The sequence below is a fragment of the Herpailurus yagouaroundi genome, unplaced genomic scaffold (assembly GCF_014898765.1).
Source record: "Herpailurus yagouaroundi ecotype Mexico unplaced genomic scaffold, PumYag 77, whole genome shotgun sequence".
Lineage (NCBI taxonomy): Eukaryota > Metazoa > Chordata > Mammalia > Carnivora > Felidae > Herpailurus > Herpailurus yagouaroundi.
In genome coordinates this window covers 76,825,025-76,841,315 of record NW_024412388.1, presented here as the reverse complement: position 1 = coordinate 76,841,315, position 16,291 = coordinate 76,825,025, and the positions used below count along the sequence as shown (strand labels likewise).

The 16,291-nt window shown below is 35.8% G+C and overlaps 1 protein-coding gene across 6 annotated transcripts in view; it reads right to left on the bottom strand.

Moving 5' to 3' along the window:
• ZNF326 (zinc finger protein 326) overlaps positions 1-16,291 on the bottom strand; it is a 36,835-nt gene that overhangs the window by 9,265 nt on the left and 11,279 nt on the right. For 2 of the 6 annotated variants that reach the window (XM_040470913.1, XM_040470911.1), the window contains exons 3-7: positions 16,122-16,157; positions 15,915-16,026; positions 13,363-13,768; positions 10,792-10,990; positions 4,627-4,738 (exon numbers count right to left, since the gene is read on the bottom strand). In XM_040470913.1, coding sequence (XP_040326847.1) covers positions 4,627-4,738; positions 10,792-10,990; positions 13,363-13,768; positions 15,915-16,026; positions 16,122-16,157 — 865 coding nt within the window. Of the gene's footprint in view, positions 1-4,626; positions 4,739-10,791; positions 10,991-13,362; positions 13,769-15,910; positions 16,027-16,067; positions 16,158-16,291 lie in introns of those variants that run through there. The other 4 variants (XM_040470912.1, XM_040470914.1, XM_040470915.1 and 1 more) reach the window with 4 other exon arrangements.

The window sequence follows — 16,291 nt, the reverse complement described above, 5'->3', positions numbered from 1 at the left end:
GGAGACACAGAATCTGAAGCAAGCTCCAGGCTCTGAACTGTCAGCACAGAGCCCAATGCGGGGCTCAAACTCACCAACTGCGAGATCATGACCTGAGCTGAAGTCAGATGCTTAACCAACTGAGCCACCCAGGTGCCCCTCTAATTAATTCCTTATATCACTATTATATTAATTTTCCTAGTTAAAACTTTGGGATCTGGAGCCTGCTGCTGGGTTTATATCAGAGCCCCCTTGTGAGACACTGGGCAAATTACTTGACTTCTCTGGATCACAGTTTTCTTATCTTAATGCAATGAGAACCCTTATAGAAGTATCATTGAGGATGGAAAAAAAAAAGTATATAAAGCCCTTAGAACAGTTCCCGCCACACAGTAATAATTCAATTAATTAGTCACTTCCTAAAAGAGACAACAGCACTTTACTGGCTTCACTGACTTAAGCATCATAAAACAAAGTCAAAACACTTTTAGCTGCCCTTAAAAAAAGTTTTTAATCTCTCCTATATCTTGTTGGCTTTACCCACTAAATACTTTTATTTTTTTTTTAAGTTATTTATTTTGAGAGAGAGAGAACACAAGTGAGCACAAGAAAGGAAGGGCAGAGAGAGAGGGAAGGAAAATCCCAAGCAGGCTCCACACTGTCAACACAGAGCCTAAAGTGGGACTCGATCTCACAAACCGTGAGATCATGACCTGAGCCAAAATCAAGAGTCAGACATTTAACCAACTGAGCCACCCAGGTGCCCCCCTACTAAATATTTATAAAGAAAATTTTTTTAAGGTTTATTTACCTTTGAGAGAGATGGAGAGACAGAGGGGCAGAGAAACAGGGACACACAGAATCCGAAGCAGGCTCCAGGCTCTGAGCTGCCAGCACAGAGACCGATGCGGGGCTCCAACTCACAAACCAAGAGATCACAACCTAAGCCGAGGGTGGACACTCAACCAACTGGGCCACCCAGGCACCCCATCCCCCTACTGAATGCTTTTAACAGTATCTGGCACACAGTATGTCTTCATTAAATGTTCAAATTAAATCACACTTGCCAATCCCGACTAGAGCCCTGTTCAATCTACACAGCTTTCCATATCCAGAATATGAATGAAAGGTCCCTGTTTCCTTGCTGTAACCTCGAGCCATGCCCTCTACCAGGGCTGCCTAACAGCTCCTACCATTTATTTTATTTATCCTACCATTCCCAAGTCAGTTCAAATACTGCCTCCATCCATTTCCCTGATTTTCCTGCACTCCTACTGAGAAGTCACCTCCCGTAAGATCACTTTGTACTTCTCTTCTGGCACTCTTCCCTTTATACTATTGTTTGTTTATAGCTCTCACACCCCTGTCCCCTCCCCCTGGCTCCCTCTACTCTATTATACTGAAAGCATTCAAATATCCAAAAAGAATGTATCGCAAGAATAGTTATTTATTGTCAGTCTCTTACCTTCCTAACTCAAAGCAAAACTGCTCTGATAAATTATAATAATTTTAGACTATTGTAAAGGATTCTTATTCTAAAATGACAACTTAATTGAACTGACATACTTTAGCTTATATGAGATTTATATTTATAGCTAAATGAAAGTTCAGTTCTTTCATTTTCTCCAATTCACACATGTATATTAACACAGATATATCCAGAGCTTTAGTTTTTTTAAACTTTTTTTAATGTTTATTTTTGACAGAGAGAGGGAGCACATGCGCGTGTGCACGTGTGCAGAGGAGGGTCAGAAAGAAGGGAAACAGAGGATCTGAGGCGGGCTGTGCACTGACAGCACAGAAGCCTAATTAATGTGGGGCTCAAACCCACAGCGAGATCAAGACCTGAGCCAAGGTCAGACATTTAACCAACTGAGGCACCCAGGTGCCCCCAAAGCTATAATTTTTAAAGGGGAAAGTATTCAGGGGTAAATAGCAAAATTAATCTCATAATGTAAAATCAGCTTCAGATTCCTATACACTTGAAACAAAGAGTTCATTTCACTGTTTTCACTAATCCCGTCACCCATCAAAAGAAGGAATTCTATCCACAGTGGCAGGGATACTGTCAAGGAACAAAACTACCTGCCTCTTAACACTAGAACTTCTTTTCATGGGTTAATTCTTAAGAAGCTTAATCCTATTGTTTCTCAGGTGGCAACAAATTAGGAGTAACATATCAGAAAGAGCACAGGAAAAGGTTATTAAAGCTGGACAGAGATTACAGAAGTACAGCTTAAACAAAAGGGATTTGAACTGCACAGGTGCCTTATACACAGATTTTTTTATAGTATAGTTCTGTAAATGTATTTTCTCTTCGTTAGGAAAAAAGTGGCTCGGTTGGTTAGGCGTCTTGACTCTTGATTCTGGCTCAGGTCATGATCTCACAGTTCTTGAGCTCCAGCCCCAGGTCTGGCTCTACACTGACAGCACAGAGACTGCTTGGGATTTTCTCTCTCTCTCTCTCTCTCTCTCTCTCTGCCCCTTCCCCTTCCCCGCTCACGTGTGCTCTCTCTCTCTCAAAATAAATAAACTTTAAAATATATATATTTTTTCTTTTCCCTAGCTTACTTTATTATAAGAATACAGTATATAATACAAATAACATACAGAATATGTTTATCAACTGTTTAAGTTCTCAGTAAGGCTTCCAGTCATCAGGTGGCTATAAGAAGTGTTGGAGGAATCCAAAGTTACAGATTTGTAACTCTGGAGAATTAGCACCCTGAACCCCCATGTGGTTTATGGGCCAAATGCAATACCTATCTCACTAAAATCAAAGACAGTCTAAGTAAACAAAAAAATCTGGGAATTCAGATGCAACTGAATTTTCTTTTACCACATTTTACATAAATAAAATCAATGTATATGTTAAAACCAAATAGTAACAAAGAATATCCTGTTTAATATGAAAGAAAACGGACAACGTAAACATATCTCCATGGAAAGGTCTGCAGATGCTGCTCTTAAAATATTTTCTGAACTAAGATAAAGTTTTAGACATATAGAAAATTCACTTACATGTAATATTTCACTCCCCTCATGCTACACAAATTAACTTTTCAAGAGCAAAACTATGTTCTAAACAAAACATACACTGAATTTACTTTTTAAATTTTATAATCTTTATTTTCCTAGCATAAGCAGCAATTTCAGAGAAAGATGATGAAAGAAGGATCAAATACTGTCCTTTTGAGAAATTTTCTTAGACGTTTTCATGCACAACTTTACACGTTATATATATATATATATTTTTCTATTTTGCCTGCATTTTCTCCATGTTACTACAGGCTTTATAGCCTTCATTTTCAACAATGGCCTAAGACCCCATAGAGGGATGTGTCAAAATTTACACATACTTGACTACTCTCTGTCACTGATATTTGTTTCATGTCTGGAGCTATTATAAATAATGCTGTAAAGGGCAGCTTTTTAGATTAAACTCTTCTACTTTTACATTATCTTCCTGGAGAGATCATGGACTATAAAAAAATTCAAGACATTTTTAAGGACTGTTAAACTGCTTCCCAGTAGTTAAAACCATATTATTTGGTTACCAGCAATTATAAGTGTGTGCTTTGATTGTATCCATGTTAGTAAATCAATGTTTCTTTTCTCCTAATAAAATGCCATGCTATTATTTAAATTCCCAGTTTATCTTACAATGAGTTTCAGCGTTTCCCCTAAAACTATGAACTAGCTATTGTTCCTTCACCCAATCATATATTAGGCATCTTGTTTTTACTTTTTAAAAAATACTGGTTGGGTGATGTTTACCTTAGATATTAATCATTCTTGTGTTTATAATATTTTCCAAGTCTGTCTGTTTTCAAGGTGTAAAGTTTTATTGAAACTAATGTGGTCATTATTCCCTTTGTAATTTAATCTACCACTTTTAAGCCTAGAAAAAAGACTTCTGTAGCAATTAAAATATTCTATTTTATTTTCCTGTTATTTTCCATTTTGTAGGTTCTTTCATCCAATGGATTCATCTTCACTGGTGTAAGAAGAGGATCTAAACTATTTTTCTTATTGTTCAGTTGTTCAAGCAACCCCCCCCCCCTTTTAAGCAATTCTCCTTTTGTTTGCAACATTTGTATTATACATTACATTCTTACATATAACACATGTATTTAGAGGTTAATAATCCTATTATACTAATAGCCTTTTTTTAGTGCCACATATTTTTAACTATTACAGCTTTCAAATGTTTCGATTATCTAGAAAAGCTAGTACCTACTCATCTACTCTTCTTTTACAGAATCTTCTTTGGAATCAAGATTGACGACACTTGTTACATTTCTACTATTTAGTTTTTCTATCCAAGAATATCACTATGTCTCCATGTAGTCAAATCTCAAGACTCTGTGGTTTTCTTCATGTCATGACACGTATTTCTTTTTTAAGAATACTGTATTTCTAGGTATTTTTTATTTTTAAATTACCATTAGGGATGGAACTCTTGTTTCTTATTTTTCTCAGTGTGACTGCACATAAATACCAAGAATCAAAAATATTCCTATATATCTTTGATCAAGCCTTTTCATTTGACCCCATGAATTTTCTCACATTCCAACTGATGTATTTGCATTTCCTAGGAAACTGTTTTTTAATAAGACCAATTTTCAGACTCTACTAAGCACAAACCTGTATCCATCTCCATATTTCTCACTGTTTTTTTCTCTTCTGCGCCTTTGTTTTTCTCGCCGAGCTTCAATACGTCGCTTTTCTTCTTCTTCATTTTTAGGATCAGTTTTTGCTAGGATATCAACAAGAGTCAAAATTAAATATCATTTTTCCATCCTCCCTTTTCAGTTCCCACTTCATAAAGCATTAAACATGCAAGGTATATTTGGTGATCACAATCTAAATTGAACTCACCAGAAAAATCAGTTTGAGATTAACCAGTATTTCTTAAACTTCATTCATTTGAATATCATTACCATGGCTTCAGTGTTTTGTTTTTTTTTTTTTAATTTTTTTAATGTTTGTTTCTTTTTGAGAGAGAGAGAGAGAGAGAGAGAGGGAGAGAGAGAAACAGAGACAGAGCCCAAGATGGGGAAGGGCAGAGAGAGAAAGATGAAGACACAGAATCTGAAGCAGGTTCCAGGCTCCGAGCTGTCAGCACAGAGCCTGACATGGGGCTTGAACCCAAGAGCCATTAGACCATGACCTGAGCCGAAGTCGGACGCTTAACCGAATGAGCCACCCAGGCACCCCTATGGCTTCAGTGCTTTTAAATAAGTTTCTCATGTTCATGACAAACTGCATAGTAATTACAACTGTGGAAATTAGATCCTTTGAATCACCTAGTGTAGTCACTAATCACTCATAAACATCAAAATTACCCAGAGACACTTTTTAAAAATGCACATGCCCTGGTCTACCCCTCTTCCCTAAATCCTTATTTAGGATGGAGTCAAATCATCTGTATGTTTTAAAAGGCTTCTCACATGATTTTGATTCAAAGTTTTGCTTTGGATATTACATTTATTTTTAGAAGGTACTGTTGAGGATGTAGTATTATCATATTACACAGAATCCCCTTTATGAGGACAAAGGGAAGAAATTTTTCATGGTTTTTGGTACCAGGAAAAGGTGTATTTCTTCTGGAAATTTAATTTGCTTTTAATCTGGGTGGACTGACAATTAGAGACAGTCACATTTTCCATCTGTACATTGTTAAAAAATTGAGAGGCAAACTGAAAATGAAATTAAGAAAACCATTTCATTCATATTAGCATCAACAAAACTAAATAGGAATAAATTTAACAAAGGAAATGTAAAACTTACACAGTACTTAAAAACTACAAAACAGGGGTCCCCGGCTGACTCAGTTGGAAGAACATGAGACTCTTGATCTCAGAGTTGTGAGTTTGAGCCCCATGTTGTGTGTAGAGATTATATAAATAAGAAGATAGGTTGGTAGAGATATATGATTAAATTTAAAAAAAAAAAAAAAAAAAAAAAAAACCACCACAAAACATTGTTGAAAAGAGGTTAAAGAAGATGGAAATAAATGGTTCAGAGATTAGAAGACTTAACGTTGTTAAGATGGTTGTACTCCCCAAACTGATCTACAGATTTAATGCAATCCCTATCAGAATTCTAACTGATTTCATTACAAACATTGACAAGTTGATTCTAAAGCTCATAAGGAAGGGATCTAAAGTAGTGACAACAATCCTAAAAAGAAAAACAAAATAGAAAGACTCACCCTTCATGATTTCCAAACTTACTACAAAGCTACGATAATCAAGATACTGTGTTACTGGCACAAGGACAGACCTATAGATTAGCAGAACAGAATTGGGAGTCCAGAAATAAACTCATAAAACTTTGGTCAACTGGTTTTTAGCAAGGATGCCAAAATTATTCTGTTGGGAGAGAACAGTCTTTGCAACAAATGGTGCTGGGCAACTGGACAGCCACATGCAAATGCTAAAATACAAGACCTAAATGCAAGAACTATAGCTAGAAAACTCTTCCAAGAAAACATAGGAGTATATCTTTATGACTTTGGAATTTGGCAAGGAATTCTTAGATATACACCCAAAAGAACTGGGCAGCCAAAGAAAAATAGATAAATTAGACTTTATCAAAATTAAAAGCTTTTGTGCTTCCACATCCCTCCTCCCCCAACCTTTCTTTTAATGGAGGAAAGACGAAGAATATGGCAGATCTTACTCTAGACTCTCAATGTCTTCTATAACTTACCTGGACCTAATATTCAGCAAAATAGTGACTGTTGAAATGAATTTGGGAAAATACAAAGACACAATTAGATGGTCAGAGTTTAGATTGTCTAAGCAGAATTAGGGACTTAGAAACTATTTCTGGTCTTCCAGAGAACACACATTCCTAGTTATTCAGTATTTTTATCTTAAGGACATGTCTATGTCTAGTTCTTTTTCTCTTAAGTAAGTAATGCACTGCACCATCAGCGCAGAGCCTGATGCAGGGCTTGAACTCACAAACCATGAGATCATGACCTGAACCGAAATTAAGAGATGCTTAACCAACTGAGCCACACAGGTGCCCCACATAATATTTATTATTTGAATTTGCTTTTGTTGTCACATGTACAATAAAACAAGGTGTTATTTTGTCATTGAAACTTTTTGAAATTAAATTGTATACTATTTTACCTTGTAAATTTTTACTTTTGATGTGTCATGTCTGTGATTTATATTGTTTAGATCTGTCACTGAAGTTGGCATTTCCTGATCTTAAACTTTTATAGAAATATTTTGAAGTAGCTTTGGCAGTTTGACCTCTTGTTTCTAAAGTGCTTTCAGGGGCGACTGGGTGGCTCAGTCGGTTAAGCGTCTGACTTCAGCTCAGGTCACGATCTCACGGTCTGTGAGTTCGAGCCCCACGTCGGGCTCTGGGCTGATGGCTCAGAGCCTGGAGCCTGTTTCCGTTTCTGTGTCTCCCTCTCTCTCTGCCCCTCCCCCATTCATGCTCTGTCTCTCTCTGTCTCAAAAATAAATAAACGTTAAAAAAAATTTTTTTTAAAAATAATAAAGTGCTTTCAAAGAGATCATTTTTAATAAATACTAGTTAAGGGGCATCTGGGTGGCTCAGTCAAATGAGCATCTGACCCTTGGTTTTGGCCCAGGGCATGGTCCCAGGGTCGTGGGATCAAGCCGCACATCAGGCTCTGAGCTGAGCATGGAGCCTGCTTGGGGTATTCATTCTTTCTTTCCTTTCTTTTTCCTTCCTTCTTCCTATCTATCGATATTTTTTCCCTCTCTCTCTCTCTGCCTCGCCCTCCCTCTCCCACTGCCCCTCTCCCCCACACACATGCTCTCTCTCACAAGAAAACAACAAAAACTAGGTGAGTAAATAAGCTAAATCCTTTTTTCAACATTGCATATATTATAATTTTCTTAAAGCAAAAGTTTATTAAAATTCATCATTGGGGCGCCTGGGTGGCGCAGTCGGTTGAGCGTCCGACTTCAGCCAGGTCACGATCTCGCGGTCCGTGAGTTCGAGCCCCGCGTCAGGCTCTGGGCTGATGGCTCGGAGCCTGGAGCCTGTTTCCGATTCTGTGTCTCCCTCTCTCTCTGCCCCTCCCCCGTTCATGCTCTGTCTCTCTCTGTCCCAAAAATAAATAAAAACGTTGAAAAAAAAAATTTAAAATTCATCATCAATGATCAAAACAAACAGAATTAAATCAGAGTACCTGACAATAGCCTGACAGTATTTAATTTTATCCTTTTTGTTCTTATTGTCTAAGTTTTAAATTTTTGTTTCATGTAAAGGTTGACTGGGGTTTTTTTGTTTTGTTTTGTTTTTGAAATATGAAATTTATTGTCAAATTGGTTTGCAAACAACACCCAGTGATCATCCCAACAGGTGCCCTCCTCAATGCCCGTCACCCACTTTCCCCTCCCTCCCACTCCCCCATCAATAAAGGTTGAATGTTTAAGTCTGTGTTTTTATCTCTATAAGTAAGATAGAGATGGCTAGAATATATAAAGAATATTTTCAGCTCAATAAAAAGACAAATAGCCCAACTAATAAGTGAGCAGAACATCTAAACGTGCATTTTTCCAAGAAAGGTATATGAAGAGCTAATAAGCACGAGAAAAAATGCCCACCCATTAGTTATTAGGGAAATGTAAATCAAGACCACAATGAGATACCATTGCATACTACCTGGATGGTTTGAATCAAATAGATAACAAGCCATAGCAAGGATATAGAAAAATCAGAACTCTCATCTACTGCTAGTGGGAATGTAAAATGGTGCAGATGCTTTGGAAAACAGGTGGTTCCTCAAATGATTATACTATATGATCCAGCACTTCTCCTAGATATATATCTAAGAGAAATGAAAACACATGCTCACACAAAAACTTATACACAGATGTTTACAGCACTATTCATAGTCCCCAAAAGGTAGATACAACCCAAATACACTGAATACAGTGAATACAAATTCAGTGAATGAATAAAGAAAATTTGATTTGTTCATACAGTGGAATATTTCCAGCCATAAAATGGAATGAAGTACTAATACCTGCTGTAACTTGAACGAACCCTGAAAAGATTATGCTAAGTGAAAGAAGCCCATTACAGAAGTCCACATTTTATTTTTTTTTTATAAATTTTTTTTTCAACATTTATTTATTTTTGGGATAGAGAGAGACAGAGCATGAACGGGCGAGGGGCAGAGAGAGAGGGAGACACAGAATCGGAAACAGGCTCCAGGCTCTGAGCCATCAGCCCAGAGCCCGACACGGGGCTCGAACTCACGGACCGCGAGATCGTGACCTGGCTGAAGTCGGACGCTTAACCGACTGCACCACCCAGGCGCCCCTCCACATTTTATACAATTTTTTTTTTCATATGTAAGTTTAGAATACAGGTATCTATAAAGATAGAAAGTAAGTTAGTAGTTGCTCTGGTCTGTGGGGTTTGTTGGGGGTAATGCCTAAAGGGTACCAGGTCTCTGAGAGGAGATGAAAATGTTCTCAAATAGATTAGTGATATTTGCACGTATCTGTGAATACACTAAAAACCAATGATTGGAACACTTTAAATGGATGAATTGTAAGGTGTGTGAATTATATCTCAATAAAGCTTTTTTTATTAAAAAAAAAGTTCAGAGCCAAATTACTGTTACTTATCTATGCTGTTTTATTTTATTTTTTAACTTTGTAACATATCTCTACACGAAATCAAGTATACTTGACTAAACTACATGACAGTCAAGGATGTACCTAAATAAAAGCTAACAAAAGGTCTTCTTCAGACTTCTTTGTGAAAACACATAACAGCAAAATAATATACACCAAATATTTTATTTTTACATGTACACTGAATTACTTTTTGTTTTTTTATATTTATTTTTGCCTTGATGACTGAGAAGTGTTGAGTCTTTCCAAGTAAGGTGAAGTGTAAGTCTTTCTATTTTGTTTCACTTTTTTAGGACTGTTTTCACTATTTTAGATCCCTTGCAACTCCTTATGTGCTTTAGAATCAACTTGTCAATTTTTGCAAAGAAGTCAGGTGGAATTCTAACAGGGATTGTGCTAATAAATCTGTAGATCAGTTTGGGGAATATAACCATCTTAACATTAAATCTTACGATCTTTGAACCATTTATTTAGTTTTTCCATTTATTTAGATCTTCTTAAACTTCTTTCAACAATGTTTTGTAGGTTTTGAATACTGTTTTAAGTTTTATACTACTTTTGCTAAATTTACCTGAGTATTTAGTCTTCTTAATGCTAACATGAATGAAATGGTTTTCTTCATTTCATTTTCAGATTGGCTCTCAATTTTTTAACAATGTACAGATGGAAAATGTGACTGTCTCTAAGAGTCGTCAGTCCACAAAATTAAAAGCAAATTAAATTTCCAGAAGAAACACACCTTTTCCATGAACCAAGAACCATGAAAAATTTCTTCCCTTTGTCCTCATAAAGGGGATTCTGTATAATGTGAGAATACTACATCCTCAGCAGTACCTTCCAACAACAAATATAACACCCAAGACAAAACTTTGAATCAAAATCATGTGAGAAGCCTTTTAACACATATAGATGATCTGACTCCATCCTAAATAAGGACTCAGGGAAGAGGGGTGGACCAGGGCATGCGCATTTTTAAAAAGTGTCTCTGGGTAATTTTGATGTTTATGAGTGATTAGTGACTACACTAGGTGATTCGATGGATCTAATTTCTACAGTTGAAACTACTATGCAGTTTGTCATATGAACATGAAAAAATTATCTAAAGCATTAAATTTTTAAAAACTAGAAGTACCATAAGCCATAGCAATTATGTTTTCTCACTTACTGGGTGATTTGCTGAGGCTCATCTTCTCCACAGGCTTTGCTAGCTTGGGTTTCTTGATAAAGGTTCCACCAGGCTTATTAAATGGTTGCATCATTTTTCTCTTTATTCCTCTTGCAGCAGCAACTGTCACATTGGTGGGTTTGTTTTGATAGTCAACAACAATTCCAGGTCTATGAATGCTTCCAAAATCACTCATATGCTGCAAATTTGTGAAATCAAGAAATATTAGCATAATATCTAAAGATAAAGTATGAATTCACACAAATTTTACCTGTTATCTATCTAATAATTTTCACCTGAAAATTACCCAGAACTGAACTAAATTTTACATGTCCGCTCTGAATAAACACATGGAAAACCTTTGTAAATTATTACATGAACTCAAATCCAGTGGATTAGTATTTTTATTTCCAGTAAAACAAATATGGATATTTCCTACCTATTTTTTTAATTTTTACAATTCAAAATTGAGATCATAAACAGCAAATGTGCCTGTCAGAATATTACCACTTGTACAACTCTCTGACAACTCCTCTTCAGAGTTCCTAATTGATGTTTTCCCATGAAAAGACCTAAAAAGACATCTTTATTTCACTAAAACCTGGCTTAAAACTAAGATGTATAAAGAAGACCATATATGAAGTTTGAAGTAAAAAAGATCCAGAAATCATTTAGGATTTCTCCCTGTTGAAAAAGGGAATGAGAAGGCGAGATGGAACATTAGTATGAAATAGGAGAGTTAAAGCATAACCATGCATCAACTTCCAGGACACACTTCAGATAAAGAATTACATCTGACGTTCCATTCACATTCTTACCTAGAGAAACATATTCTGACCCAGAAGCCCAAGAAGCAAAAGTTTACAGACGAAGAGTCATGCAACCAAACGACTCTTGTGTCCCTTTCTCTTCTCTTATCGTTAACAAAATCCACTACACCAAGAGGCTACATGTCCATAGAAATTTATTCTGCTAACCTTACTTTTAGAAGATAAAGACTGAGGAGTAATCTGAAGAGAAGGATCCAATGGGAATTGTACAAGTGAAGATTAAAAAAGAAAAGTCCTGTTGGTTCATCTACTTCATTAACAGGAGGAAAGAAAGAAAAGTCCATTCAGACTAGAATGGTGAACACAAAGTACAGGAATACCTGTTTTTCTATTGTGAAAACAAAATTGATATTTGAAGTCTCATTAAGAAAAAAATCATTTGCCTAAAGTAATATACAGCATGAAAAATGTTAAGTGTTTTCCAAATTTTCAAACTGGAATCGATTTTCAATTTCAAAACCCAAAGCCTACTAACCCCAACAATTTTCAATTAACCTATAGTCATTAATTATGGTGGAAGAGCAACGTATCAGTTGCTTACATTTATATATATGCTTAGGAATCCCTATCTAACCTAGTAAACTTGAATAGTTTAGTGTTTCCAGGTAACTTATAGAGTCACATTAGAAATATCTTCATTAATTATCCATTAAAGGTGCAATGCATTTTACATCAGTAAAGGGTAACTGTTATCAATGCAAAATTTCTACACAAAAAGGACAAACTACACTGATGTACCAAAAGCCAATGAAGAGACAAAAACATGTGCCCTACTACATTTTTTATCAGAAGTACTTTCCTCTGCAAAGAGACTATTAAGAGTAACTGACTTAATTAAACCATTTCTTACATTAAGGCAAAAATACAATATCTTTCATATGACCAAACTATATAACTCCACAATCTACATACACTTACTAGTAAAATTTCATGTCAGTCAAGTTACCTAAGAACATAAGTCATTCTCTTTATACTATGTCCTGAAATAAAACACTTGAAGACTGGTATATTTACTCATGTAAGCAATAATTTACAAAAGATTACTTCCTAGGAAGGAGCCAGAGACATGTCTGTACAAGTAGGAGCTAATTTCTCAATAGTAAAAACTAGTGACACAAGGGAAAACGAAACACCCAGCAACAGGACATATTGCAAGAGAGTAAGTTAGTAATTATATTGACCACAAATCATTCTACAACCTATTAGACATATCAACTTCTTCACCATGTAAACATAGCTAAGCTACCCTCATCTATTATTACCGACTTTAAGTCCCTTGTGTTATATGTGAAATATGGAGCTCTGAAGAAATTCTATGTGCTAGAGTTAGCAGCAAAGTATAAACATTTTATCATACATTGCACCTTTAACCTACTCAAAAACTCCAAAGGGTTGGTTACCTTTTACAATAATCCAAGAACTGTCCCACCAGCAAAACTGCTAGTGTTTTACAAGGAAAAATGCAACTCCTTTTAACCCCTTTTAGACCAAAACCTAATATCCTCACCTTTTTAATAAAGGGAGATTTGGCAAAACTATGAACAATCATCTCACACTGCCACTTGTTTTCTGAAGTGCTGGAAAAACTTTTACAGGCAACCTAAAAATTATGCTTATGATTCAGCTTTGCTTCAAAATACACTGGGATGAACAGTGTTTATTCTAGTTGAAAACCGTGGTCTTGAAAGGGTTTAAAAGAGTGACTAGTGAAAAGAATCTGAAAAGATTCTGTTGTACTTACTCCTCGGCCTCGGCCTCTGCCTGTTGATGGTCCTCCAAAAGCATCATAGTTTCTGCTTCCAAACGTACTTTCAGGATAAGCAGGCGTTCCTCTCCCCCGAGAGCCTACAGGTGCAGGCTTCATATGGGGTGAAGAAAAACTGCTGTAGGAAGAGTAATTCTCTCTTCCTCTGTCCTCCATAAACCCAGGCCTCAATTTTGAACGGGAGTAAGGTGCTTCCCAGCTAGACCCGCCCTGGTTTCTACCTCCGAAAGAGTCAAGGCTATTCCGGTAGGAGCTCTCAAATCGACCACCATAACTACCTCCGAAGCGGCTTTGTTCGGGTTCATTAAAACCATAGCCAGATCTGTACAGATCTCGCCCACCCAGAGAAGACCTGGAGTCGTAAGACTCATAAGGTCCAAACCTGGAAAAGTTGCACAGTGAGGGAAAAAACAAAAGTAAGCTTACTAATGTTAGACAATTCAAAAGACAAATTATCAGATGACATTTATCAACTAAAATTCATTTATACCATACTGGTTTGCACAGTTCTACTTTTATTCACACCCTGATTAGGGCTGGGCAGTTCAACATGAGACCAGATAGAAAGCTATCTGAGTCAGTTTTTAAATATGAATTGAGTTAAGTAAACCTTAGCTTAAAAATCTGCTTTGTGGCAGCTTTTCTATTTTATTAAAAAGATTTGTCTGTCAGTATTTAAGCCCAGCCCTAGTCTTGGAAAAAGTCATTTGCTAAAGTTCACAAACTACTCAAACTTTCTTTGAATCCATCCCTAGTACTGGAAAATACCAAATATTTACAATATTTTGGCTTTCAATAGGGACATAAATTGAAGACTATACCAATATAGGCTATTTGTGACACAGAAGAGATCCTTTTTGCACCCCTAATAATCTATGTAACAAAACTGCTTGTGTCTGTAGCAGTCAAAATTTGGAGAATTATCTCTGCTTACAAAATTTGATATCCTGCCCAACTTTGGGTAAGGTCAATAATCAATCCTCAGTCACTTTCTACTTGTAGACTAGCAAATCTAACAAATCTAGAAGAATAAGCACATAAAATAGAACATAAAAGTAAAAGACCACGAACATATATCCTCTGCATATGAATTTTCAAGGCAGATGAGAAAGAGTACATTTTATATCTTCAATTATTTAAAAAATTATTTCCTGGTAGGAAATTATCACATAAAACTACTCTAAAAAAGGGAGCACACCGTCTCCTCAAGGTTTTAATAGAATCAACAGAAGAAACAAATCATCTTACTTCTCACAAATCCAAAGCATGGATTACAAAAGTTGCTTCATAGCTTACAACATAGTTTTATAAAGGCCCACAATTACACATGAGATAAACGATAACATCTACATAGTTTATCCACATCACATTTACAATGCAATAGGGCAGTAACGGATATATTAAAACAGTTAAATGTGTTACATTACTTCAATTATTTACAGATCACTAAATAGAATGTACTATTTATTTCTGAATCCTGGTAACCGTATAAAAATTATTCCTCTTTCCAGCTCTTTTTAAAACATCTATCACATAAGCAAAATTGTTGTATCTGTTCATTTTCTTGATTTTCCTCTACTATTAAACCATAGTGGCACACTTGAAGCAGAAAGAAGGAAAGTAAAGCATCATTCAGTCCATCCTTAAGGAATCCGGATCCTTCATTTTATGAAGAAGGAGGATAGTTTCAAATGTTACCTAACTAGTTATACTTAGTAGAAGTATCTGTGCCTTAAAAGGTATACGCTCTTTGCCTGAAATGTGGTCAACCCTACGGCCTGAGTAGTTCAACTAGTGTTAAGCTTTACACAGTATCAACAGTAAAATATAAAAACAATCTAAACTCTAGTGCATTAAAATAAGCAAAGGTATAGTATTCATGGCTTTAATACAATGCTCCTAGCTTAGAGCACAAGTGTTTTTGGTCTAAGTAGTATCTGCCAATAAATAACCTAGATATGGACTTAAAGAACATTTTATTATTACAATTTGCTCCTACAACTTACTCTAAAATTAAAATTAAAAGAATAACTACCTTAAATGTTTCTCAGAAAACTGAATGTTGCTAGACTGGTTCAGTTAAACCCATTCCAGTCAAAGACTGCTTTGCTGCTTTATAGAACACCCCACATCAGAAAAGACACTTTTAAAAATCATAAAGAAAAAGGTTCACAGATAATATTTCCAATAACATTTTTATATCATTTGTTCAGAACATTCTGACTGATGAGGAGTTAAAAGTAAAGGAAGTAAAAAAAAAAAAAAGAGTTCACTACTAAAAGACAGAAAAGCTTACTCTATTATAGTGAAATGAAAATAGCTACTTGAAGTTTTCCTAAAATAATGTCTGCCAGTAATCCTGAGGTAATTTTTATAACCATTAATTAACACCTCTAAACATTTAAAGTGATTATTCAATACCAAATAGTGAAATTCAAGCATCATAACATGCCTAAGGAATACTTAAATTAAAATATCCAGAATCTTATAGTCATCTAATCATTTGGCCAAGTGATTAAGCAATTTACCTGCTACCCCCACCACCACCACTGTGATTGTCCATGCCATATGACTGGTTTAGGTAGGAGTCCATGGATCTTTGACCCCCATAGGATCCATGGCCATAGTCACGGTCCATCCCTATAAAGAGTTTAAAAAGAAAAAAATTAAATGATGCTCACCTTTACTGGCACTCAAAAGAAGAATTTTTAGATAAATATCCTTGAATGTCAGACCTCCATAAGATCCGGGGCCATAATCACGATCCATTCCTAAAACAGAGTCAGTAACAAAAGGTCAGTAAGATATACCATCCTCTTCAGGAATCTTTGCATAAAACACAAGATATTCCTATCAATGATCTGAGATAATAATTCATCATTAACATTTAAGCTAAACTCACAGT